The sequence below is a fragment of the Diplotaxodon limnothrissa genome, linkage group LG15 (genome assembly GCF_057381915.1).
Source record: "Diplotaxodon limnothrissa isolate DT_005_m linkage group LG15, D_limnothrissa_male_GT1.1, whole genome shotgun sequence".
Taxonomy (NCBI): domain Eukaryota; kingdom Metazoa; phylum Chordata; class Actinopteri; order Cichliformes; family Cichlidae; genus Diplotaxodon; species Diplotaxodon limnothrissa.
In genome coordinates, this window is record NC_140610.1 from 7,031,206 (window position 1) to 7,056,849 (window position 25,644).

General features: G+C 41.0%; 1 protein-coding gene across 2 annotated transcripts; it reads left to right on the forward strand.

Moving 5' to 3' along the window:
• Window positions 1–702: 702 nt before the first annotated feature.
• LOC146616923 (atypical kinase COQ8A, mitochondrial-like) lies at window positions 703–20,827 on the forward strand. Of its 2 annotated transcripts, none has more exons than XM_085373337.1 (17): window positions 703–1,204; window positions 4,150–4,249; window positions 6,270–6,349; window positions 6,435–6,682; window positions 6,765–6,957; window positions 7,076–7,142; window positions 11,004–11,078; window positions 12,806–12,934; window positions 15,162–15,247; window positions 15,398–15,538; window positions 15,792–15,873; window positions 16,021–16,114; window positions 17,440–17,581; window positions 17,767–17,874; window positions 17,988–18,053; window positions 18,955–19,041; window positions 19,227–20,827. In XM_085373337.1, exons 2-17 carry the CDS (start codon window positions 4,156–4,158, stop codon window positions 19,521–19,523), a joined length of 1,989 nt encoding a protein of 662 aa, XP_085229463.1. In that variant the 5' UTR covers window positions 703–1,204; window positions 4,150–4,155; the 3' UTR covers window positions 19,524–20,827. The 2 variants fall into 2 exon arrangements, with proteins under 2 accessions (XP_085229463.1, XP_085229464.1); XM_085373338.1 differs by lacking the exon at window positions 703–1,204 and adding an exon at window positions 3,041–4,031.
• Window positions 20,828–25,644: the final 4,817 nt, after the last annotated feature.

The window sequence follows — 25,644 nt, forward strand, 5'->3', positions numbered from 1 at the left end:
CTGGAATGCAAGGTGGAATATTTAATTTGTCTACATCCTGGTCTCATATATCATATGTTCACTATAGAGGACAAGTGAATTTATTGAGTCTAGAAAGTGATTACAACTTATAAAACCTTTAGTCACACGAGCTGTGTAGCTCTGCGGTGCCCTCTGCTGTCCCAATATCGAAACTGCAGGGGAAACAATAACATCCCTGTAATTGAAAAAGAAACGTGCGTGTACATGTTTTTGTTTGGGTTTGTGTCGTTATTGTTGTTTTGAGTAAAGACTGCTTCGAAGTTATTTTCTTCTGCTAGACATTTCAATGTAATGGTCCAATCAGAACATTTTTTATTTAATTAAACATGGCCGCTCCAGTAAGGTACCGTCCTCTTACCAACAGTAGAGGGAAGCACAGGCCCATTTCACCATCGAGGGCTGTATTTTTGTTTATATAGCTGACACCTTTGTGGAATTAGTCTTTTATCCACGCCGCCACCCCGCCTTGTAAAAGTTAAACTTGTTATCAGTAAACTCAGCTACAAATCAGGCGGTGGTCACATCTAACCGTCACTTTGTTTTTCTCCGTGATAAACCAATCAGCACGCGCCTTTAAACTCCGCCTCCCGTCAAACAACCGTTGCTTGTGTTGTCAACAGACGGCGGAGGACCAATAGGAGTAGAGAGCGGGACGGAGCGAGGGAGGAGAAAAACCAGAGTCTTGTAAAGCTAAAGTTATGTCAATTTAGCTTCAGTACATAGCTTTTGATAATAAAGCAGGAGGACCCCCGAAAAATAAACATGGTGGTTGTACATGTCCCGCCCCTCCAGCCCCCCAAAGTCTAGAAGGACTCTGGTACGTCCTTCTTGTATGTGGTAAATTTCGACTTAGTGTGTGCGTTCCTCATTATCGCTGCACGACACACGAGCGGGTTACGTCATCGCACCGTTCTTGGTGTTGAGAAGTTGGTAAATATGGTTTGACCTCATGGTGGAGAGAGAGGGAGACAAACTGGATTAAACGCTACCAGCAGCAGTAGCAGCAGCAGGAGGAGGAGGGCGGCTAGTAAATAACCTTTAGCTCCTGCTGTTAGCACACCGTTTCCCAAGATAAAGAGTATCCTCGGGAAAGTGCTGCTGCAGCTCAAATAAACATCGGCTGCTTTGACTCTCCATAGGCGGGCCACTTTAAACCAGCAAAGAGCCCACACGACAGCTGCTGGTGAGTACCTATCGTGCATTAGCTGCTAATTATTATGTACGCAGTCAAGTATATTTTTGGTTGGCCTCGTCCGCTTCTCGTCGCTTCAGCCTCAAACCAGCTGAACGTGAAAAATCCTGCGCAGCGGCGTGCTGACGTGCCTGCCATGACCATGGCTGCCCCGTACTTGTACAAACTTTGTCAAGCTGCAGACCGAGCGCTAATTTATTCGGGACATTTGGAAATCTGCGCAGGCTATTCGCAGCAGCCGTAATGCTAGTTTTAACTCCTTAACGTGGCACGAGTTTGTTGTTATGAAGTCTCGTGCACGGTCGCCTACGAGGAAGTGAGTTAGGAGGAGTTTTAAAAGGACAACTGTCGTTGTGCCCTTGCATTGAAAGAAGAGAGGCCGTAGTGTCTCGTTACGCTGTTAAAACGTGTGTTAAAGCTTAATTCCAAATTTATACATTTTTGGAAGAGCGTGCACCTAGTGACTAGCATATTTATTTCAGGTACTGCGGGAAAAATAAAATTTCGCTTATTTGGCATAAACGGAAGTCAATTGTTGACACTCGTGTACGTGTTTTCGTTTCGGTTAACCTTTAACTGAAACTATTGTTAATAGTTTCCTGTAGTAATTGTACAACTTTCATATCTGCACAACATTTTAGAGCAATCATTTCAAGAATCAAACACTCTAAAACATATAACACATCTATTACTATGGACGATTATAATTTTTGAGAAGTTTCTTTTTTTTCCTTTTTTTTAATGTCAGTCCCAGTACCCATCATCACCTCGATGTTATATTATTGTTAAAAGTTTTAGTTGTTATATATTATAATGTGTTTCATGGTCTCTTGTGATACAACTAATAGCATTAATTTGGCCAAAAATCTAATAAAATAGAGAAGCATGCTTTCCCATTTTACCATGTCAGATTATGTACACATAAAAGTGAGGTAGGTCAATCTAAGCCTCTATGAAGTGCTAACAGATAAAAGTGTAACAGCTGGCTGTGATTGCATTATTTTTAATGCAGGAACTGCCTTTGATTGTGCAGTTTATTAAAATGGGAGAGACTCTTCTTTTCCAGGAGTCTCGCAGGACGACGTGAGTTTATTCACGTTTCCCTCATAAACGGTGGTGACGCCACTGCAAAGTTAACGGGAAACATTTCCCACTCTTGGCTCAGGAACGCTTGTCAAGGGCAAGTGATGGTAGACTGTCAGGAAGCCATGAGGTGGACTGAGCAGGATTCAGACGCTGACTAACACTGCTTGGGCTATTTCCATAACAGTGAGACAACAGCTTGAGCAGCAGACAACAGCTGCGGCTTAGGTGTGCATATTTGCCACACAGTCAGTACGCTATTACCAAAATCATACCTTTCAGTTTCCCTCCTCTGGAGATGAGGGCTCGGGGCCCACACACACAGGCCACACACCGACTCTGGCAAATGGGAAGTTGCTCAGCCGATTACATTTGGCAATAAAATTACATCTTAGTCACAGCCAGAGAAAAATCAACGGCACTGTAATGAATGTGGACCAGGGCACATTCTAAGCCAGAAAAAACCCCTGAAGTGTTTCTGAATCTTGATTTTATAACCGTGGAATCTAAGTACAGTAGGAGATTTGTCTTTTACAGATTTAGGTCTAAATAAACAAGTAAGGGATCTTGGAAGAGGCACATTGTGGGAAGTTAAGTTTAAGATGGCACAGCTTTGTAATTGGAAAGAGTGTTGTATTTCTATAAAATCAAAGACTGAAATTACCTTAAAAACGAGATGAATTAGCTGTACCCTTTATAGCTATTTTAACTTTCAAACTTAATCTTTAAATTTAATCTTAAACACTGTGAAGGAAAATGAGCATTCAGATTTCTCAAACATGATTATTCCAGTGCAAATATTACTGATCTAAAAAAAAAAAAGAAGAATAAATCCTATCACGTCTTTCCACAAACTCTTCATTTCTTCCCCTTCCTCTTGGTTCCTTGTGTCACAAAGTATCCACCATCTGAAAACAGAGCAGCCCTGAAGGAGGATGGATGACCCACTTCTGACTCAGGCGATGTATGTGCACTGCTTCACATACACGCTTATTGATATGTTGCGTAGATTCCTTCAGCCACAGCCCCAGCAGCTTTCTCCACAGGCCCAAATCCTCGCCAAGCTGTTTTGGAGCCTGTTGTCACGCCCACAAAGCAGCACCTGTAACACTGTAACAAAAACAGGCAGCAAGCTGTAAGAGGCAGGAATGCAGCGGTGGCTCTGCTGTTTAGATAAGCCTGAAACAAACCCAAGTTTTATTCGTGTCTTAACTCAATCTTGAGATTTGCTTTCAAGCGTTGCCATCACAATAGCAACAGCTTTAACAGTCTGTAAAGATAACCAGGTTGTTTCCTGAAAGGAAGATGCGACATTTTTAGATTCATAGAAAACCAGCCTCGTCGTCCCGTCGCTCGGCATAAAATATGACGGTGGGCCTCGAGCATGAACTCAACACGTGCTCCCACACTCACTCGTGCACAAAAATAGCTGAAAGATTTATCCCTTGCTCTCCTCCCGTTTTGTTTCCAGTGACATTTTCAGATGCAGCCCTGGACCACATGCACGCATGCTCACAGCTTACAAGCATTCGCCTTCCCTTTCTTGTGCCTCCGTGTGCCCAAACAGGGATCGGAGGTCATGGGTATTTTTAGACAGAGTATTAAAGTCCTCTCAAGATGTGACAGCTGTGTATGTTTGTGAGTGTTTCTGTTGGCAGTGACTCGACAACGGGTTTTATTTCTTTCCATTTGCCTTCTTTGTTTCTATGGTCTTTTTTTTATCTTCCCTGAAGAGGTAAACTGACACATTAAAATCTCTGACTGCTTTGTGTCGGAGCTTCCAGGGGAATCAAAGGATGACATTCACCCCACATTTTTCTCTGTTTTGTTGTCTTTCTGTCTTCTGTTTGTAGTCCATCATGGCAGGTGATATGATGTTGCTAATGCGAGGCCTGGCTAAGCTGAGCCAGGCAGTCGTAGAGACTCAGACCAACACCCTCCGCAGTGGGACAGGTATGTTTCTGAACAATATTCCCTGTGCTTTTATCTTTCTGTTTCTTTGGTAGTCATGTTCCCACTTTACTAAACCAGACATTTCCGTGTGGGACTTGCAGCGACCCCAAAACTGACTTTCATTCAAATGATATGAGGCACAGCCCAGTTAAATCCCCTCCCCTCTGGGAGGAAAACCAATTCATTTGCTTTGTATTGACTGTGTTTTGTGTGAAGGTGACTCCTTCTCGAGTCTGCTGATAGGATAAGGAGCCCAGAGCTCAGCGTTTATCAGGAGCTAAAGGAAGAAAAGAAAATGGTTTGAGGAGGCAAAAGTAGACACAGATGTTGGACAGCAGCAGGGTTCAGAATGAGAACACAGAAATCCTGACATCCCTGTAGCAAGCATTTTGTCACTGATAAATGAAATGTTCAAATTGTGTCAGTTTTATAGCCAAAACGTGTTGACAGGAAGTTCATTTGTACTGTAGTGTAAAAAGTCACAAAGTTATAAGTAAATGTTTGTAAGTGCTTGAACTGACTTCTATCTACAACTTGATAACAAATAGCGAGTGTTCTTTAACGTGGCATGTCTAATTTTCAGGCAGCTAAAGAACTTTTGTTAGTGTTTCAGTACTTGTTTGGTTTGGAGCCCAACTTGTAATGTAATGTTAAGACATTCATTGGGAGTGACCAGGATGGACATAATTAGAAATGAGCACATCAGGGGCAGCTCAAAATGAGAGGTTTATACACAAAGTTAAAAAGGCAAGGCTTGGACATGTGCAGATGATGTTCAAGGGTGTTTAATATGGAGCTGCCAGGCAGGAGGAAAAGAGGGAGACCTCACAGGAGATTCATGGATGTAGTGAAGGAGGACACGCAGAGGGTTGGTGTGGCAGAGGAGGATGCTAGGGATCAGGTGAGATGGGTGAAGAGAATCCTACGGTGGCCCTGAGAGACCAAACGCACTGCAACTTAAGAAAACAAGAAAAAGCGTTTTTGGGGAAACGATAACATGACAGAAGAGCTGTGGAAGGGATAAGTGATAAGCTAATAGCAAACATGTGTCTACAGTATTATATATATGAGTCATGCAATGAAAACACACATTACCTGCATCTTTTTCTTGATCACAGCACTGACGAACCCTCTGTTCTTTTAAGTGTGTCCATTTCTGTCACTTCCTCAGCTGTTCTGTCACATTATTATGTCCCCGAACACTTCTGTTGTGTTTTGTGTGCTTGTTTTTGTTTTTCTATTTGCTGTTGCTTTTTTTTTTTTTTTTTAAATTGCAGTGTTTTTAACCCTGTCAGGGTCATCGCATGATCCGTATGAAAACAGCACATGAAACATTAACAGATTTCCCTAATGCGTGTAGTTATTTACTACGTTTATGCTCCGCCCATCTCTGCTTAGACTAGTTGGTTGTTATTTGGCTGTTGAAGGACATTGCAGAGAGCCCCCTGGTGGGCAAACTGTGTAATGTCAACACTCATTACATGGTTGAAGGCTGTTTCTCCATTTCTTCTTTACTTTTATTTCAGTTTAGTAATATAAATGCCGCCACTGATAAATCAGCAAATAGCCAGTATCATACAATAAAATCAACCCACCGATAAATCGATTGGGCTGTAGTCTTCCCACCAGTGGATCTCAGATTGTGACACACTGGGGTGTGTCTGCATTAAGCTGTCCACTGAGGGCAAACAGAATCGTTTTTATGATTGACGACTTTGGAATAATTTTCTAAATAACAGCACAGTAGCCTTGCGTAAAAGGACATCCTAAAGCTGTTTTGTAACTGTTGCTCAAGTTTTAAAAGAAATGAAAGTTTTACAGTTAATAAAGAAAAAGGAGGAATTGGTCCAGGAAACTGGATGGCCACAGGAACGAAGGGCCTTCTGCAATATTCAGTTGACTAATTTTAACCAGAACACTAAGATGCATTGTTCATAATGAAGTTTATAAAATATTAACACAATAGTTGCTTTATTATTAGCAGAAAACAACTTGAAGTTTCCTGTATTTGTATAACCAGCCCCAGGAATAGGCGCTGCTGTCCAAAGTGTCCAATCAGCTGCGGAGCAAGGCATCTCGGCAGCCATGGTAAAAATCCAGGTTTGTGCAGATAATACTGTGTATTTTAATAAATGTCATAACGGTACTTTGACTTTGTTTTAAATGTATGCATTTGTCTCTAAAGGAAATGTCCGGCCAGCAGCAAAGCTATTCCTCAGAGTCCGACTTCGACTTTCCTCCAGATGACAGCACATTCAACACTTCAGAGTTCAGGGATGAAGGTGCAGACTTCACAGTGGATCACTCAGGAAGCAGCGATGACGCAGCAACAGGGGCGAAGCATGCCAGTGGGAAACACTCAGTATTTGAAGGATACAAAGACCCCAGCAAACAGTTCAGTGGGAACACCAGATCCTACCACCAAGATGTGAGGTAAGAATGGTTGTGCCATAAACGAATCACTGCTGCCGGTTATGGGGGATTAAGGTAATTCTCTTTGCTTTCTCTGTGGCAGACATCTTAGTGGACGTCAGCTCTACAACCACAGAATGAACAAACATGTGTGGAGGCAGCTTTACTTTCAGCATCCTGTCAGTCAGTTCAGGAGCTACCATCAGGACCCATCCACGATGGGGGGATTGACGGCCGAAGACATCGAGAAAGCTCGAGAGAGCAAGGGGACTGATGGAAAACCACATAAACAGATGGTAATTCCTCTTTCTCATTTCCTGTTCCTTGAACACAAAGCTACTCGTTTAAACGCTTAATTTCTGCTATTGGTTTCAAATTTTAATGGAAAGTCACATTGCGTTGTGTCTTCTTCAGCTGAGTGAGAGAGCCAGAGAGAGGAAAGTGCCCGTGACCCGGATCAGCAGATTGGCCAACTTTGGAGGTACAGCATTACACTGCGTCTGAGTCATGGATGATTCAGTGGATGTTAATATCTGACTGTATCTGTAGTCGTGCAAGTCTGCATATACATCAGCAGCAAAGTAAAGCTTTGTGTGGCTAGACTTCAGCTTTTAATGGTCCAGATGACATTTATTGGGTCCTACATTCAAACTAATATTTGAAAACAGAGTGTGTTCTTTCTGATTACACAGAAGTCAAAGTGAGTCTCTATTAATTGAAAGATCTAGTTGTGTTGGTGAAATGTTGTCTAATTGTTGAGCTTTTTTTGTGCTTAATAATATATAAAAACTGAGTTGGTAAAATTCTAGTCACCTAATCTTGTAATCTTTTAACCTCCCACTTACCTTTTTAGGTGAGGTCACTGGTGTTAAGACAGTACTAATAAATTCACGTGACTACATAAGGCCATTTCTAAATGGCAGCGAATACAAAAACAAAGCCCTTAAAGGAACCGAAGGAAACAAGACATTGAGAAATGTGTGTAACATGCTTGTCAGACGTTGGAGCCGCACTCAAAACAAAAACCTCTAGAAATGAGGTCAAGCTTCCTCAGCCTTTTCTTTAACTAATCTGCTCCTGTTGAGATAAAAACATGCCCTGTTAGGGCACAGCGAGACACCGGCAGCCTGAAAGGGAGTTCTGCAATCGTGCAGCCATAAAAGGAATGAAATGTGTTTGACTTTGTAGTGCACACGGCTGTTGTTAATCTACTATTTCACCACGTTCACAGTTTTCCATTTATTGTCTGTGACACATTTAATGAATAAATTAATGCAGTTCAGTTATGTACATTAAAGAAAAAATCTAAAATTGATTTTTAAAATTTAACATTCTCTGTCTGGTTTACAATATACTCACTTGCCACTTTTTTATGCACACCAGTATGAGGTTGGACCTGTTTTTATTTTTTAGAACTGTTTTAATTATTTGCGGCATAGATGCAACAAGGTGATGGAGATATTTATTAGACATTCTGGTTAGAATTAGACGATCTAATCGCACAGTTTCTCCAGATTTGCACGTCCATGATGCGAATGATCCCGCTCCACCCCATTCCAAAAGTGGGTTGTGGTATTTAATGATGCATGGAAGCACAGATCCAAGAATGGATCCGTGTTTTCATGTTGTTTACGCTAAATTCTGACCCTACCATCAGAGTGCTGCAGCAGAAATCAAGACTCATCAGACCAAACAACGTTTTTCCAGTCTTCTTCTGGTCAATTTTTGGTGAGCCCACGTAAATTGCAACTCAGTTTTCTGTTTGTAGCTGCAAGACTGGCACCTGGTGTGATCTAAGACTGTTGTAGCGTAGCTGCTTTAAGATTCAGTGTGGTTTGCGTTCGAAGATGCTTTTCTGCATACCTTGGTGGCAGCAAGTGCTTTTTTGAGTTATTGTTGCCTTCCTGTCAGCTCAAAGCGGTCTGGCTCTTCTCTGACCTCTGACATCAACAAGGCATTTTCAGCCAGAGAACTACAGCTCTCTGCATACTTTCTTTTTTTTTCTCACCATTTCCTGTAAACTCTAGAGATGGTTGTGTGGGGAAAACCCCAGTTTTAACTCACCATTCTTCCCGATTCTGATACTCAGTTTGAGCTTAAGCAGGTCATCTTGATTGCTGTCGTTGACTTTATTGACTGATTAGACATTTGTGTTAGTAATCAATTGAGCGCGTCTAATAAAGTGGCTGGTGAGTTAACCATTAGCCAAAGGTTCAATGTGTATCTTCCAGAAAATGACTGAAGTCATCAGCCTGCTACTTGTTGACTTACCTTACAACACTAGAGGCTAGCTGCCTGACGTTGGATGACTTTCTTGCTAACCTTGTTGCTAGCAACATTTGTGTTTTATTTTGTTTCTTTGTTTTTGTGTTGTTTTTTATTGTGGAGTTTGTGTTGCAGTGTGAGTTTACCCTTTTTGTTGACGTTGGTGATTAGGGGATGCAATTTCTAAGCTAACATTAGCTAATGTTGCTAGTGTTGAACATTGAGAGCAGAGGCAAGGTCCTGAAAAAAGATCTCAGCAGCAAGCATAAACACTTCAGAGGCAACAGAGAGCGCTGTGGGAGATCAGCTTTTATATGTTGGATTACATTCTGTTCACACATTAATAGTACGAGACATTTAATACATAAAAAAATACTTCACATTATTCAGTCAGTAACTTTAAACATATCAAGTGTCTCTTCTAATCCTCCAAATTGTGCCACGACAGGATGTTTTTTCAGTGCTAATCTTACTCAAAGCTCTAATGTTCACACAAGCACAGCAAAGAGCTCGCAGCTAGCCTCAGAAGTAGTTTAAGAGAACTGATCGGCAGCTTTTGTGTTAGGAACTTCTCCTCAGACAGATGATGGATCTGTCAGGAGGAGGCACAGAGTCAAACCGGAGCCAGAAATGTGAACGAGAATATAAAGTGGACAGAAGTGAAACATGAACAGCCTCACATAAGTCAGCATGGAACGTCGACATTGCAGAATTTAGCCACAGCTCATTCCAAACAAGTTGGAATTGCAGAGAGCCGCGACAGGTAGAGAGCTGAGATGATTCAGCATGTTGACAGCGGTAACATTTAGAAGGTGTTGAAAAGAGGAGGCGATGCATGAGCCTGGCCTCGACCCCGTCCTTCACTCCCCTACAACATTTGGCAACAAAGTCGGACAAGGCAAAAAGCACCAAACCGATTCATTGCGTGGCATCGGCCTCCTCTCGCCGTTGCCTTTCAAGTCACCGCTTCCAAAGGTTTTGCTGACAGTGCAGTTTGGTTCTGAATACCAAATAAACTGACGAGAATAAGCACCGCAGTCATTTTTGCAAACACGTTGCTTTTCTTGAGATCGAATGATGGACAGACACTTGTGCGTGGTCTGGAAAACAAAATATGTCACTCAGAGATGCTGCTGGAAATGCTGATCTCTCTTTGGCTTGACAGTTGCACATGCTGACATCATACAGTTATATAGGTACAGTCACGTAACCGGCTGCCTCATATTCAGTGTTTAAATCTGTGCATTGCAAATCCTCTCTAAACCAGGAAACAAAACACAGGCACATGACATTACTGTGAAAGGAAAAGTTACACGTTAAGTTACACTCATACACACACACACACGAAGCAATGATGAATAAGTGCTCAGTTGACTTGTATACATGACACTGAAGCACACCGCGTCCCCATTTGTCCGTCCACCGCTGCATCTCTGCTTCAGAGAGGCCGCTGACTAACTGATTATGTAACGTTGAGTTATGTAAGTTAGAAGCAAGCTCAGAGGAACTTCACAAACAACCGCCCACTTGCGCAAACTCTTTCTTTTAATCCTCTAATTTCTAACATGATTGAGTTTTCCAAAAGCTTTCAGTTTTTTTTGACATTATTTCCATGTTTTGGATGCAACTGTTACTACTGCAGCCATTGCCAAATACTGACACGATCAAAGGCTTTGTTTGCTTTCTATTTTTGTCATATTTTCTGTTGCATATGTTTTATTTTGATAGGAGTGATAGCAGTTGCAACAGATGGCCTCGTTTAGTCAGGTTATTTACACTCATGACAGAGCAGAGGTGAGGGTCCCGTTAAAGCCGCAGCCTGTCCATACTCTGATTTACTAAAAGGATTTTTTTTTTTTTATACATATGCTGCATGATTTGTGTTTTACTGTCAGTGTAGATGTGAGCTTTGTTTTGTTCTTTTCATCAATTAAAAAAAAAACAGCAGAACATCATCAGATGACGCATTCAGTGCTTTAAAATGTGTTGTATTTGTGTGTTAATGATGAAAACGCATTGGTCTTTGTTGTTGTAATACATTGGTATGTGTTTTGGTTTTTCTGTGTGTTTGCACCAGGTCTGGCTGTAGGTTTGGGTATTGGAGCTCTAGCAGAATTCGCCAAGAAGAGCATCAGACAAAACGGCGCAGAAGGTAACACTCAGAAATGCGTACACGCACACACACGCCTAAGTGGCTCGAGCAGTGAGCGGGATTTACACGTTACAGCTAAGAAATGGATGAAAACCTCACCGTTTGCTTTTAAAACACTGGCATATTTATTCATTTTTTACATGACACTTGTTCTTAACAGTAGTATACACAGAAAAAAATCTTAGTAATGTTGTGGTGAGGACTCCTCACGGTGCGTTTGTTTTTGGTTTATGGTAACAACATGCAGAGATTTTGCAGCAGCATTCCTATGAATTGCCCTCAGCACCAATCCCTCTTGCATGTTATTACATGTTGCACACTTCAATTAGGCCATCTCCCTTACAGCCTGCCCCCTAAACAGACGTCCCTGCTCTGCTTCGTCAACCTGCTAATCCTGAAACACAGGCTAAGCTGAAACAGAGCGTACAGGCGTAAATCTGTGGCATTTATGCATCTGTTTGTTGCTATTTATTTTTGTGTGCGCTTTAATCCCAGGCACACACTGAACGTGTGTGTGTGTGTGTGTGTGTGTGTGTGTGTAATCTTCATTAAAGCCTCTGAAGGCAGCTTCAGATGTACCAGAGCGTACTACCTGATGACCTACTGACACACGTACACAGTCACACCCCTCACACATTGGTACAGTCAGATCCACAGCGCTGCGTCCCATTTACCACAGAAGTCGGATACTGGAGCTGCGAGTAACATCACTCCCAAGATATGCATGTTCTAGCAGTAAAGCTGGAAAAGCAAGATAGGCATTCATGCTAAGGATGACTATCTTGATAAGGCTAGTCACATGCATCACTAGCAGGACTGCTCAACTCTTCTTTTTTAGTTTTTTGTTTTTACGCACTGCCAGTGTTCTGCATATAGCTTATATAGTAAGTCACAAATACACAACAGTAGTCCTGCACATTGCAAATACGGGGTAGGCTTAAATGTAAGGACTCTCTAAAAATTGTCCATAATTCCTAAATGTTGCACGAAATATTTCTCTTAAATCCTTGAATTAAAACGTTTGTCCTTCAGTCAAATCCTTGTTGCCTTATTTTAAAGTAATTGTGTTGCTGCATAGAAGAAAAACAGTAAATGTGACACAAGAGCTTGTGAACCTGACTGTGCACACAAGACCACAGACCAGTCTTGACAAAACTTTGCAGAAACATTGCCTACTTCATATAAATGTGAGTGCCCACATCTGTATGGCGTATACAAATCCCACAATCATATATATTTGTAGAATTGACAGTTTAATTGGGCACGACGACCTTACGACTACTATCACGGTGGCCACTTTTGTTGATGTTTAGTTTCTGCACGGCCTACATTTGTTACACTGTGTATTTTAATGGTCAGTGCAAATTTTTTAATCTTTCTGGAGCAGATTATCAATCAAGTTATCAAAATAAGCCTCAATAAAAATGTTCAAAGGCTAAAAAAAAAATAGCAGAGGAGATCAGACAACTATGTGGGGATAAGTTTAAATTCAAAATATGTGTCACATGACCAAACAAGCACTTCAGGTGCAAAATCTGTCTGTATGGAAAAAAGCAAATACATACAAATACTTAATGAAATCTGTGAAACGTTTTATGTAATCACAATTAAGAAAAGTAAGTATGATTTTTACAGTTATTGTTTATTGGCCTGCTGATTGGATAAAACACTTAACATGCATAACAAAATGCACTACATGCAAATGTAATACTTCTTTTTGTCTTCAGGTGAAAACAGGAAAGCAGTTCTGGACTCGAGCCCTTTCCTGTCCGAGGCCAACGCTGAGCGCATTGTCAGAACTCTGTGCAAAGTCAGAGGAGCTGCATTAAAGTTGGGACAGATGCTCAGCATTCAAGGTGAGAGACGGACATAGTCGCATTGAAATTTAGATTTTTTTTAAAGTTTTCTGCTGGTGAATAAAAAGCATTCCTTACCCTGGATTATGTGAAGGGAAACACTCTCTATAAAATCACAGTTTTCAGGCTGATTATTGTGGTGCAGGTTAGCTTGACCGTGTGCTGTAGTAGCTGAGAACTTGTAAACTGACTAAGAGTTGGGACAGAGGACTTTTTGGTGAGCTTGTTTGTTTTTGTTTAGTTTTTTTTGCCGTCTTTATACTGCGGCTCTGTGTTGGCTCTAACCTGCATTTAGGTCAGTGCTTGTACACAAACAGATAATCCGAGAGCGAGGCCAGCGGCAGTAAACGACACAACCAGTGAGTTAATGAAGCCGTGTCAGGTAACAGCAGTAAACCCGTCATCACAGCTTTGTTTAGCTCTGTTGCTACCTCTGCCCAACCTTGATTTGGTGACCTTTTCCTTTGGTATTCGTGCCATCTTTGCCTGAACAGTGCAGTGCAGTAAATATAATAAGCCATGAAGACGGTAGCAGGAGAGAGGAAGGCAGCGGCTTCAAAAAAGACCAGGTCAGTCCACTGTGCTGAGACCTGTTGAGCAGTGTTACCATGTCTCTCAAGTGGTGACAAACTGCAGTTTCGAAGTGTGGCTGGGTCAGGGGTTAATGTAATATTCTGTGGGTGGACACACACAATCTCTCTGCTCTTTTCACAGAAAATGTAAAAAGCTGAAATGGAAATGATGATGATGATAATAATAATAATAATAACAATAATAATAATAATAATAATAATAATAATAATAATAATAATAATAATAATAGTAGTCTGCGGTTGACTATATGCAGAGGATAGAAATCCCTGCAGTCTTTGTCCTCTGCTGACATTTATCTGCCATGGCGGGAATGCAGTGCTGGGCAGATGATTGTCTGTTCAGCCATTGTGCTCTTTTAGCACAGCACTCAAAACTGTGTTAACCTCGAGAGGTCTGAAACTGTTAATAAAGTCTTTAATCCTGGTTACATATATCTTCTGCAGCGCCGGCCAAAGCCAACATTAGACACTGGCAATCTATCAGTTTACACAGCGAGTCTGATTTAACTCGCTGATTATGATTATGATGTGGTTTATTGTACTCAAGCAGTAAAATCAGGCAATTATTATGAGTATTAAAGCTTGATTGCTGTATGTGCTATTTATGTAGTATCTACAATTTTCAGTCCCATTAAACAAAGTACTAAACTGTACTTTTACTACACATTTTAGTAGGAAACTACACAGCAATTTAATCTACACATTATATCGATGTGTCTGGCTTAATTGTTTATGATAAATTGCTGAGTAATTGCACAATTACATTTGTGCTGTTACTCTATATTCCGACTGCTCTCACACTCACACTGTGATTTTTCCTTTTGACAGCTCAGCTTGTGTTTATAAGCGGACCCACAGCTTCACAATCAGCTAGCAAACCGTTGCCTTTGATCATTAACTCATGTCTGTAAAGTTAAGTTGACTCAGTTTTTCGTCTCTAAGCTGCAAGTATAAATAAAGCACGTCTGATAAGAACAGGTGACCCATAAGCCAGTCAGCCAAAAACTGCATTTTTCAGTCTGTATTTGATGCATGTTTCTCTCAGATTTCTCACAACCGGCTGCACTTAAATCAACGAGAGTCCTCTGACTGTAGCGAGGCATATCCACATATTCAGTTCTGCACTACAGTCACTAAGAGCAGGATCTGTGTTTGTGCACTGGCCTGTGAGAGAGCGGGAGAGCTGCCCCTCACACACTGGCTCAGAGAGAGAGAGAATGTTTTTTTGCATCACGCAGTGTCTAAATGTTACTTTGATCTTTGATGATTAGGCCCTGGTGCCTGTTTCGTACGTGTTTCAGCACCCACTCCTGTGTGTCGTTCATGTTTTTTGGGGTTTTTTCTAAAGTAATGGTGCCGCTCAGGTTGCGTTATGCAACGCAATATGGTAGTGAAAAAATAAGCAAATGGGTTTGCTGATGTTATCACGCTGACCTTATTTAACAAGAGTTGAACTTGGGGTCATTCTTTATGCTCAATGATTGCTCAAAGTTGTGGGTAGAGGAGCATGTTTGGATTTTTTTTTTTTCATTGGTTTGTTTTTTAGCTTTTATGAGGGGAATGGCAGGTAAAATGTTTGAGAACCACTTAACTTAATCTGTAATTAAAGATCTCAAGATGTTTTTATGTTTCAGATGACGCTTTCATCAATCCTCATCTTGCCAAGATTTTTGAGCGTGTGAGACAGAGTGCTGACTTCATGCCAATCAAACAAATGACAGTAAGACTGATAGTTATGCCATTTCCTCAGCAACTTATATTTTATTTAATGATTTAAGTTGTATTACATTGTGATTCCTGCCCCTGGCTCTTTTGAAAGACTTTTTTTTCCAGTGATGCTAAAATCCTACTTGCTCTTGTCTGTCTGCAGAAAGCACTGAATAACGATTTGGGCCCAAACTGGAGGGACAAGCTGGAAATGTTTGAGGAACGCCCTTTTGCGGCAGCGTCCATCGGGCAGGTTCACCTTGCACGGATGAAGGATGGCAGGGAGGTGGCCATGAAAATACAGGTTAGGATAAAAACATGTGACACTGCGTCCTCGTGTTGTCAACACTCGCTTAAACTTGCATGCATACAGGAAACGCATAATCTGATTATCAGATGGATGCGTTTCCTTACAGAGGAACATGTGAGCCAGTTATCTCATGCTTTTACTGAATAAAATAGATTTATTGCTTTGCTAACTGTTTATACTAAATATGATTGTGTGATCAAATTAAACAAAGTGTTTGAAAGTTTTTCTCTCTGTCTGTTGTCTTCAGTATCCTGGTGTGGCTCAGAGTATCAACAGTGATGTCAACAATTTGATGACGGTGCTGAATATGAGCAATGCTCTGCCTGAAGGTGTGTGTACACACACACACACACACACACACACACACACACAGCATCCTCTTCATCTCCCTGTGTCTGCTTCTCTCTACCTGTTTCTGAGTTACTGTTTCCACGACTAGTCCCAATGTTTTTGTCCTGTTTTGTTTGTGTCTTTAGGTCTGTTTCCAGAGCACCTGATAGATGTCATGAGAAAAGAGCTAGCCCTGGAGTGTGACTATATTAGAGAAGCCCAGTGTGCAAGGAAGTTCAGGTATTATGCAGCAAATGTTGTTGTAATCTGAAAGCCAAGCTTGAGAAATATTTTTTCCTTTAATTAAATTACTAAAGAAAATAATTTTTAGCTCATATGGCCAAAGGATTCGTGAGCTCATGCTATGGCAATTTACAAGAATTGCTTTTCCTGGGGCATTGCTCAGATTTTAGTGATCACCTAATAGGTCTTCACCCAGATTGTGGTCAAATTTGAGGTTCTGAGTGGATTTGAATTTCTACTAATTTAGCAATACACCCGACCAATGAAAAACTTATCGCTTTGTTTCCATATTTCATAAACATATCTTAAATCCTGGATTTCTAAAACTCAGTCTATGTAAACCTGATTAAACCTTTAAGAAATAAAAGGTGTAGGGTCTAGCTGTCATGAATTCACGTGCAGGAATCTGAGCCTAATGCTATATTACACTGGAAATGGGAAATCAGAAATCTTGAATTCTGGGTCATGATCAGCCCCTCAAGTGGAACTTGCCACTTACAAAAGTCTGAGAAGTCCCACCAACCCCAACTGCGTGATTCAAGCAGGATAAATGGCAGTAAAGCTGCAGCAGTTGTATTTGTGACTCTCTAATTCAGCGAGGCACAGAGAACCGACCATGCTGCAGCATTGCATTGTGCTCCAGGTATTGTTAGTGATGGCGCCACCTGGCTTCAGAGCAAAACAGAGCCTGTATTCGTACTCACTGGAACACAGTCACCTCGTGTGTGACAGTCATTCCCAGCTCCAAGGTCTGACTTCCAAGTTAAAAGGAAGGCTGCATTAATCTATGTGCTGGGATAAAGTGGACTGTAGACCTAACTGTCATGCCAGTGACAGCACACTATCGTACTCGACAGAATCCCTGATGCACTGATCGAGTATTTGAGCTCACATCATGGCTCGATTCTCCTTTCTGTTCTTTCTCCGCACTGTGCAGTCTGCTCTCCGTCACCCCTGAAACACTCGGGTTACACAGATATTATTGCATTGGAGTCACACTGGGTTAAATATGTACACTTGGGTTTTAAGGGGTATTTATTATTTTCTTCTTTTTTTTTTTTTTTTTTTTTTTTTTTTGGGTTGTATGGAAGCCCCAAACGCAATTTCATTGTTCTTGACAATGACAATAAATAAATAAATACTAAATACTAAATATAGTTAGCTTATTCCACCCCCCTTTTTAAATGTCCGTTGCTTGGGTTCAAGGTCAGGCTGACTGTGATTGCTAGCCAGTTTTATATATAGACTTAACACTCTATGTGGAGTGTTGTGTTCTTAAGTTGTATTTCATGTGTTTTTGTATCTGCTCATGTCTGGCTCAGGGAGCTGTTAAAGGACCATCCGTTCTTTTACGTACCAGAGGTGATAGACGAGCTGAGCAGCCGCCATGTTCTCACTACTGAACTCGTTCCTGGATTTCCCCTGGACAAAGCCGAGAGCCTCTCTCAGGAGCTGAAGAACGAGGTACGGATGGTTATGATTACACAAGTTAGTTTGTGCAGAGGGGCTTTCTCAACTGCAGACATTCCTTTCTTAGCGGATCCCAGTTCAGTCAACACACTAAACACCACAAAAAAGCAAAAGCGAGTACAATCTGGCATGTGTTTCTTTTCAGCAGATTGAATGTTTGTCTTTGTCTTTTCTTTCAGATCTGCCTCAACATCTTGACTCTGTGTGTCAGAGAGCTGTTCGAGTTCAGGTACATGCAGACTGACCCAAACTGGTCCAACTTCTTCTATGATCCACAGGCGCACAGGGTGAGTTTCAGTACAACCTGTTGTGTGTTGTCATGAAGTTTGTTCAGCTGTAAATATAAGTAATATGAAGTTGGCAGTTAATGGGAAATGGTAACTGCCGTGTGCTCCTCTAGGTGGCGCTGTTGGACTTTGGAGCCACGAGAGGATTTGATCAATGTTTCACTGATGTCTACATAGAGGTGAGACCAGGCAGCTGCTATATAATTATCATGAATGGTGATGATGTATGCTCTTTATGGAGCTTCACTAACTTTTTCTGTGTTGATCTTCTGACTGTGGGATGTTAATCTCAGATTGTCAAGCCTTAAATGACTTTAGTAACTCTTAATGCTTCTGCATGCCAAGACTTTTTGAACAATTTCTTTCATTCTCTCAACTTTGGGGGATCAGTTTGGGTTTGGCTCCTTCTGTTTCAACATGATGCTCACCAGTGCCCAAAGCAAGGTGCATACAGACATGGATGAGCGGTATGGAAGAACTTGACTGGCCTCCACAGTCTTGAACTCAACCTGATAAACAACCTTTGGGACGAATTGGAGTGGAGACTGTGAGCCAGGCCTTTTCATTCAACATCAGTGTCTGACCTCACAAATCTTAAAAAAAAAAAAAAAAAAAAATCAGAAATCCCATAAACACTCTTAAAGCCTTCCCAGAAGAGTTGAAGCTGTTATAGCTGCAAAGGAGCCAACATCATATTAAAACGTATGGATTAAGAATGAACTGTCACTCAAGTTCATATGCATGTGGAGACAGATGAGCGAATCCTTTTGGCAGTACAGTGCAGGTGCAGCTGTAATATTTCTAGCAGTAATCCAGAGACGAGACAACATAAAGCTCCAGTAGTTGTAAACCCTGAGGGGAGATGTACGTCTTAGTTTTTTCGCTGATGTTGACATTTTGTAACTCACACTTGTACTCATTTGCCTCTGATGATTGGTGAACTCGATCTTAATGCCAAATCAGAAGGTGTTAAAAGACCCTAATTATTCATGGCAACCCAAATCCTCGCAAGAGATTCGAATCTAAATTTGAATGAAGAAAAAGAGAGTGACATGTGCGACCTGTGTGTGTCCTGTGCAGATAATCCGTTCAGCTGCCATGGGCAACAGGGAGGGAGTACTAAAGAAATCTATCGAGATGAAGTTCCTGACCGGTTACGAGTCCAAGGTAATGATCTCTGAGCTTTTTCTGCCTGCTCTGCTTTACAAATGATGGCTTTGTCACTGTGGAGTAGCCATAAACAAGTAAATGAGAGTTGTAAAAGTGCGCAAACATAATGTGTTAAGCATGTGTTTTGGTTTATTAAATTTTTTTGTTCTTTTGTTTTTTGTTTTTTTACGTGTGTTGTCCAGGCAATGGTGAATGCCCACGTGGATGCAGTGATGATCCTCGGCGAGGCTTTTGCCTCCTCGGTGCCCTTCGACTTCGGTTCCCAGTCCACCACCGAGAGGATCCACAACCTCATCCCCGTGATGCTCAAACACCGGCTCACCCCGCCCCCGGAGGAGACATACTCGCTCCACCGTAAGATGGGCGGCTCGTTCCTCATCTGCTCCCGGTTGAATGCTCAGCTGCAGTGCAGGGAGATGTTCGAAATGTCGTATCAGAAGTACTGGGAAGGCCGCACGCCACCGTCTGACTCGGCATAAAACCAATCTGTGTTTGGAATTATGATGGACTGGATGGGGGGGAAGGGGGCCAACAGAAAAGTGCCCATAGATACCAAAACGGAGGAAGGAAACTGTCGTCGAGCGCCAGCGTGTTGGGCATCCAATGAAAAGACCCGCATACATATCAACACCCATCATTTTTGGTTTGAAAGAGGGAGCAGCAACATGGTGTGCGTGTTGCGTTTAAGGCCAGAAGAAAAAAAGCTGTAAGAGACAAGAGTGAAGGAGAGAAGCAGCCTTGTTTTAGGTGTAAACTGAGTGTAAAAAGGTTGAATTTGCATCTCTTGATGATTTCACGATGATTCTTGCATCTTATGTTGCTGTGTTTTGTTGAGCTTTGGGATACACTGTAAAGTTTGCTCTTTACCGTAAATGTCACAACATTGCATTGCGTTAACTAAGCTTTAATTTTAGGCCAGAATAACAATGCAGGTATTTCTGCTTCTTTTTAAAAAAAAAAAACCACATTTAATAATTAGATATTATGGCTATAAATAATAGGTATTGGTCTAAAAGCAGACTGCAGATAATTAGTCTTTTTTTTTATAAAATAAAAATAGAGATGATGAGAATTATTCAAGCATTTTGTTTAGTTTAGTTTTTTTTTTTTTTAAAGGGGGTGACAAAGTGATATTTCTCAGCACTTACACACAAGAATGTGTGACTTTAGCATATGTATATGTAGTATACAGGATCTTGTGTATTAATGCAGCCAGACAGTACTAAATGATGTTGTTTATAGCTTGTAGCTTCTAAGGGAAATTGTTTTGGGCATGAGATTAAGTCAAGCTTAATTCACAGGAGGATGAAAGTCTCTAATTTAAATAGGTTCTGTCCTCTTTTTGGGTTTTAAACAGTGTTCATATGGACTAACTAGCCAAGTTAGCATCATTGTTGCTCAAAATTTAAATTCTGTCAGACATAATTCAGATTTCCTGAATCTGAATTGTTTTTTTTCCTTATTTTCAGTCAGAAACTAACAAACCACATGGATCCATGTTGCTCTCTGCTTAGAAATGAATGTTTCCCAGAAGAAACAGGTCATAGCTCACACATCAAACACTGGACCTGAATGTTCACAAACTACCTGGATGGGAAGCGCTCGTCCTGATAACGCACAAGATCAGCTTGTGGGCTTGGCTCGCTCCCACAAGTCGGTAATCTCTCCACGCCTCCTTGGGTGAAAAATCCTCCTAACTGGTGTGTGACTGTGAAAGTTCTCTGTGATCTGCTGTGTGAATACTGTTATGATGATATGATGATATGGTGTGAAAATGGGGGGGGGGGGGGAGAAAAAAAACAAGGTGCCTGATGTTTCTAGCAGATGGTTTGTAGCTAGAAATCTCTACTTTATATTTCATATTAAGCATCACTGAGCAGAGGGTTTCAATTTTGTAATCGAAATGCATTCTTAACTGAACGTTGTAATAAAATATATGAAAAGAGTAAATGTTTGAGCTACTCTGGTCGGGGTGTCTCTGTGTGGGTTTATGTGTGTGTGTGTGGTCCCTGCTTTACGTTATCACTGTTACCCAGGCATATGTGTGTATAACCCAGATTTTGATGTGTGCTGGCCCCTCGGTTAGGTTGTAATCTGTTTTTAAAAGAGAAAACAAGTGAAAACACAGTAGTGGGAGAGAGGTCATCTTCCTTATTTAGCTACGTCTTGGCCAGCAGTGGAGGAACTGGCACAGAGCCTGGGAAATGAGAAGGCACGCTGAAATATTCAGACGATGTGAACCCGCACACTTAAAATATCCGAGCAAATAAATCATGCTGTTACCTGCGCACAGGGAGGTGAGTTGCTTTGGGGCGAGTGGGCGTCGATAGACACACTCTTTGTGATACTTTTTGTTTGGAGAAACCCAAACCTATTGCAAGTAATTTCAGTTAACCGGTGCTTTCATCTTTCAGTGTGAAGTGCATGAAGAACCTGATGTAATTCACTAAATATCCAGCACACGGCGCTGCCGTGTTCTCCCACAGCGACTTGACAGGTCAGCCGCTGGAGTAGAGACAACATCCTGATGAGAAAACAAAACATAAGCAGCCTGAAGCCAGACGGATAATTATATGGAACTCAGCTGGCTGCAGGTACAATATTGCTTTATTAAAAATATCCGGTGTGCAGAGGCGGGAGAGATTACACACAGCAGCAGTGATTAAATCAGGCGCATGTACTTGACACTGAATGCTGTGTGTGTGTGTGCATGAGAGATTCATATAAATGCACACATGAAAGGTCATAAATTATACCTCTGACCCTGAAGCATGTATTTATTGTGTGTTAGAAAATAGTCAAACTAATTATACAACAATTAAGTATTGGTATGGAAAGCTTGATCAGGGTTTTATTTTATTAAATCTAGTCAAATACAGTCTGCTTGTATAAACAGTACTGTGCAAAAGTCTTGAGCTACCCTTTGTTTCTGCACGTTTTGCTAAGAAAAAGGAAAATGGTTACAGTGATATAATGAAAACTAAGACCTGTTGACACTGACTTTCAGTCCAGTTCTTGTGTAATCTGGAATACCTCAGCCTTTCTCCCTGTTTCCCTTTCTTGACGGTGGCTTCCTGATTGCCACCTTTCCACTGAGGCCATTTTGGATCAACAGTAGATGGATCAGCTAGTGGTCCAGTTCATCGCTCGGGCCCTGTACCAGATACCAGCTTCCTCAAGGACACACTGCATGGCATGCCGAGATATATAAGTTTTTAGCTAACAGCTCTCTGAGAACTGCCTTGTTAGTGCAAAAAGGCTATTTTATCCCCATCAAAGGGTGTTATTTTTGATGTTTTTCGTGGATTTTTCAGGTTCTGTCCAGAGGAAAAAAATACCTTCAGTAAGCCTAAAAACTATTGCTCGAGATCACTTTAAAAATGAAAAGAAATGTTAAAAAATTAGGAGTGCCTCAAGGCTTTCACACAATACTGTATAATGATGTTAGAAAATCTATCTGAACATCCTGTCTATCAAACTCAAAATACTTTTTAGAACTACTTTATAAACCCTGGCTGTGTGGCAGTTTGTTAAGACGGGCATCCAGCATCCATGTTTGGATTAAGACGTTTTTCTAGCCCACGTAGGTGCTGTGCTTCATCCCAGTGCCATGAATGTCTGTACTGACACTCCAACTTGCTGAGCTGAAAGAGATTTGTCTCAACTGTGGCTGTGTTTACATGACACAGAGGATGGTGGGCGTGTTAGTAGGATGCCGTGGAAGAGACATCTGGTCAGAAAAAGCAAGGGGTAAGAAATCCTTATTTGGTGACCAAAATCAAGTCTGTGTACAATCAAAAAGCCAAACTGCTCTTACTGCACAGCCTTTACCAGTTTTCTTCAGCGTGTTTTTGCACCAGGTTTGTCCTCGTAAGTGTGGAGAAGGTCAATGACACATTTATTTATTTATTTTTAGCAACATGGGAGTTAATTTTTATGAAGTAATCAAGACCTGCACATCTCAGCCTCTAAATCAGATAAACTCTAAATTACCTCATATTTGGTAAACACATTTTAACTCCTGGCCCACATACAGCAAATCTGATCTCAAGTGGGCTGGACCAGGAAAAATAATTATAATAACCTGAACAGATGATGACCAACCAAAGATACCTTTAAAAAGCGCAATTTCAACAATAATTAATTATTTAATTTTTAGTAACATTGCTAGAGCACCCCCCTTTTGGTCTGCCAAAATGCTCCCACACTGCCTAAATAATATTGAGGTCCGGTCTCAGGGGAGGCCTATCCACAACCAATAGTCATGTGTCATGATGTGTGTGTTTGAGATCATTGTCATGCTAAAAAGGTTTCCAGATGGTATTGCAGTGGTTCCAGAGGCGTAATTTCCAGTGGGGTTTGGGGGGTTATGACCCCCCGCCCCCAATAATCAGACCCAAACAATATACCGCCCCCCCCCCCCCCCCGCCCCCCAATAATCAGACCCAAACAATATACCGCCCCCCAATAAAATTATGAATTATCTTGCATAAATAGGCTGTTGATTTTCTTTACTCATTTCAGTTATTACCAGCAAAATGGTTGCATGTTTAATCATCTGGGAATTTACCCAGATTAGTTGGTGCCTGTCTTATGCTTGAATGATTCATAGTTCAATGGTAAATGGTTTAACAATCAAACATAAAGATGAAAATGGTAAGGTACAAGGCTGGACTGAGAATAAGTGGGAGAGAAAATAAGTCTGGAGAACTATTGCTCAAGACCAGCAGTTCTTGAGCCACTGGTCTTAAAAATGACAAGACAGTCTGGGGGCAAAATATACAGAAATACAGGGTTGCTCAAGACTTTTGCACATTACTGCAGTTTCTGGATGAAACAGACTTTCAACAATCAAGTTTATACTGGAGATAAATGTCAAACATGTCACGGTCTGCAACCAGCAGACGTGTTCAAACATACGAGTCAAATGAAAGTCCATCCACAAATGATTTATTTACATAAAAATGTAAAGCATAAATGCTGCTTTATGGTTTCCAGATGAAAAACAGAGACTGCAGCTATTAAACCAGATTGAATGCAGGTGAGACACTCCACAAATATGAAACACCTTTAATTTAGAGGATGAATAACCAAGAAGTCTTTCTGTTAGGTTAGTAGGAAGCAGTTAATAAATGTGCAAGAAGTCATTGTAGTTAATGACTGAGGCATATATTGATTCAACAAAGCACGCACCATACAGTTACAAGTTTCCCATATTTGGACTAAAATGACTTTTAATTGCAAGACTTTTATATCTTTTGCCTCAAACTGCTTAATACCGACGCAGCAAAGCCACAAAAATAAGCCACAATCATAAATTATGCAAGTGGTCATTTGACACCAAAGGTTCATGCAGGAAAAAAAATACTGTTCCACAATTTAAAAAAAGCACAACATCTATTTAATGTTCCCCCTTAAACACACTAAAGAAACACAAAAAAAACCAAGATTGTGACAAAATTGTTTCATATTTAGATCTATGAAAAGAAACTCCAGCACCACACATACAGAAACACATGTGAGAGAACATCAGTCCGTTGTAAGGCATAAGATATCATCACCATTACAGACATCATTACCATCATCATCATTATCATTACCTCTATGTTCACACACTAACACTGTACAACATGTGCACATTTAAAACATAAAAATATTGGTGTTCTCAACTAAAATACAGAAATCTTCCTAAAAGGCATTTGTCTAAAATAACGAATATCATAAAAAAAACTCAAAGTGATTTATCAGCATTACAAAGTATGGGGTAAAAATCACATGAATGAATGAATTTGTATTATTACGAGTCCACTTTTCTATTTCATATGTCATAAGAAATGATTCGCGTACCTGTATTTAAAACGCTCTGAGGAGCATTTTTACTGTTTTCAGCAGCAAACAAATTCCACTGTTAAAATACAGTAAAGTGCTGTTGGTGAGATTTGCTATTGTTTAAACTCTAGTCAGTAGACTAGTCACAACCACTTCATTAGGTACACCTTGCTAGTAATGGGTTGGATCCACGTTTGCCTTCAGAACTGCCTTATCTGTTCGTGGCACAAATGCAACAAGTTGCTGGAAACATTTCTCAGAGATTTTGGTCCATGTTGACATGATAGCATCACATAGTTGCTGTGGATTTGTTGGCTGAATCTCCTGTCCCATCACATCCCAAAGGCGTCCTATTGGATTGAGATCCGATGACTGTGGAGGTCATTTGAACTCACTGTCATGTTCAAAAATCGATGACCTCGGCTTTGTGAGTTATTCTGATGGAAGTAGCCATCAGAAGACGGGTACACTGTGGCCACTGTGGAGGCTGTGGTCTTTAAACAATGCTCAGTTGGTACTCAGCAGCCTAAATCTTTTAAAAAAAGGCAGGATGGATTCATGCTTTTATGTTGCTTATGCCAAATTCTGACCCTACCATCTGCATTTTGCTGCCGAAATTGAGACTCATCAGACAAGGCAACATTTTTCCAATCTCCTAATGTCCAATTTTGATGAGCCAGTGTGAGCTCTAGTTTCAGTTTCTTGTTTATAGCAGACATGAGTGGCACCCAGTGGTCTTCTGCTGCTGTGGCCCATGTGCGTTAAGGTGTA

Excerpts from the sequence above, each read along its gene's own strand:
- LOC146616923 (XM_085373337.1), top strand. The coding sequence starts at position 4,156 with ATGGCAGGTGATATGATGTTGCTAATGCGAGGCCTGGCTAAGCTGAGC. Across the intron at positions 6,958-7,075 it reads GAAAACCACATAAACAGATG|CTGAGTGAGAGAGCCAGAGA; the intron begins GTAATTCCTCTT and ends TGTCTTCTTCAG. Across the intron at positions 17,875-17,987 it reads ATGATCCACAGGCGCACAGG|GTGGCGCTGTTGGACTTTGG; the intron begins GTGAGTTTCAGT and ends GTGCTCCTCTAG.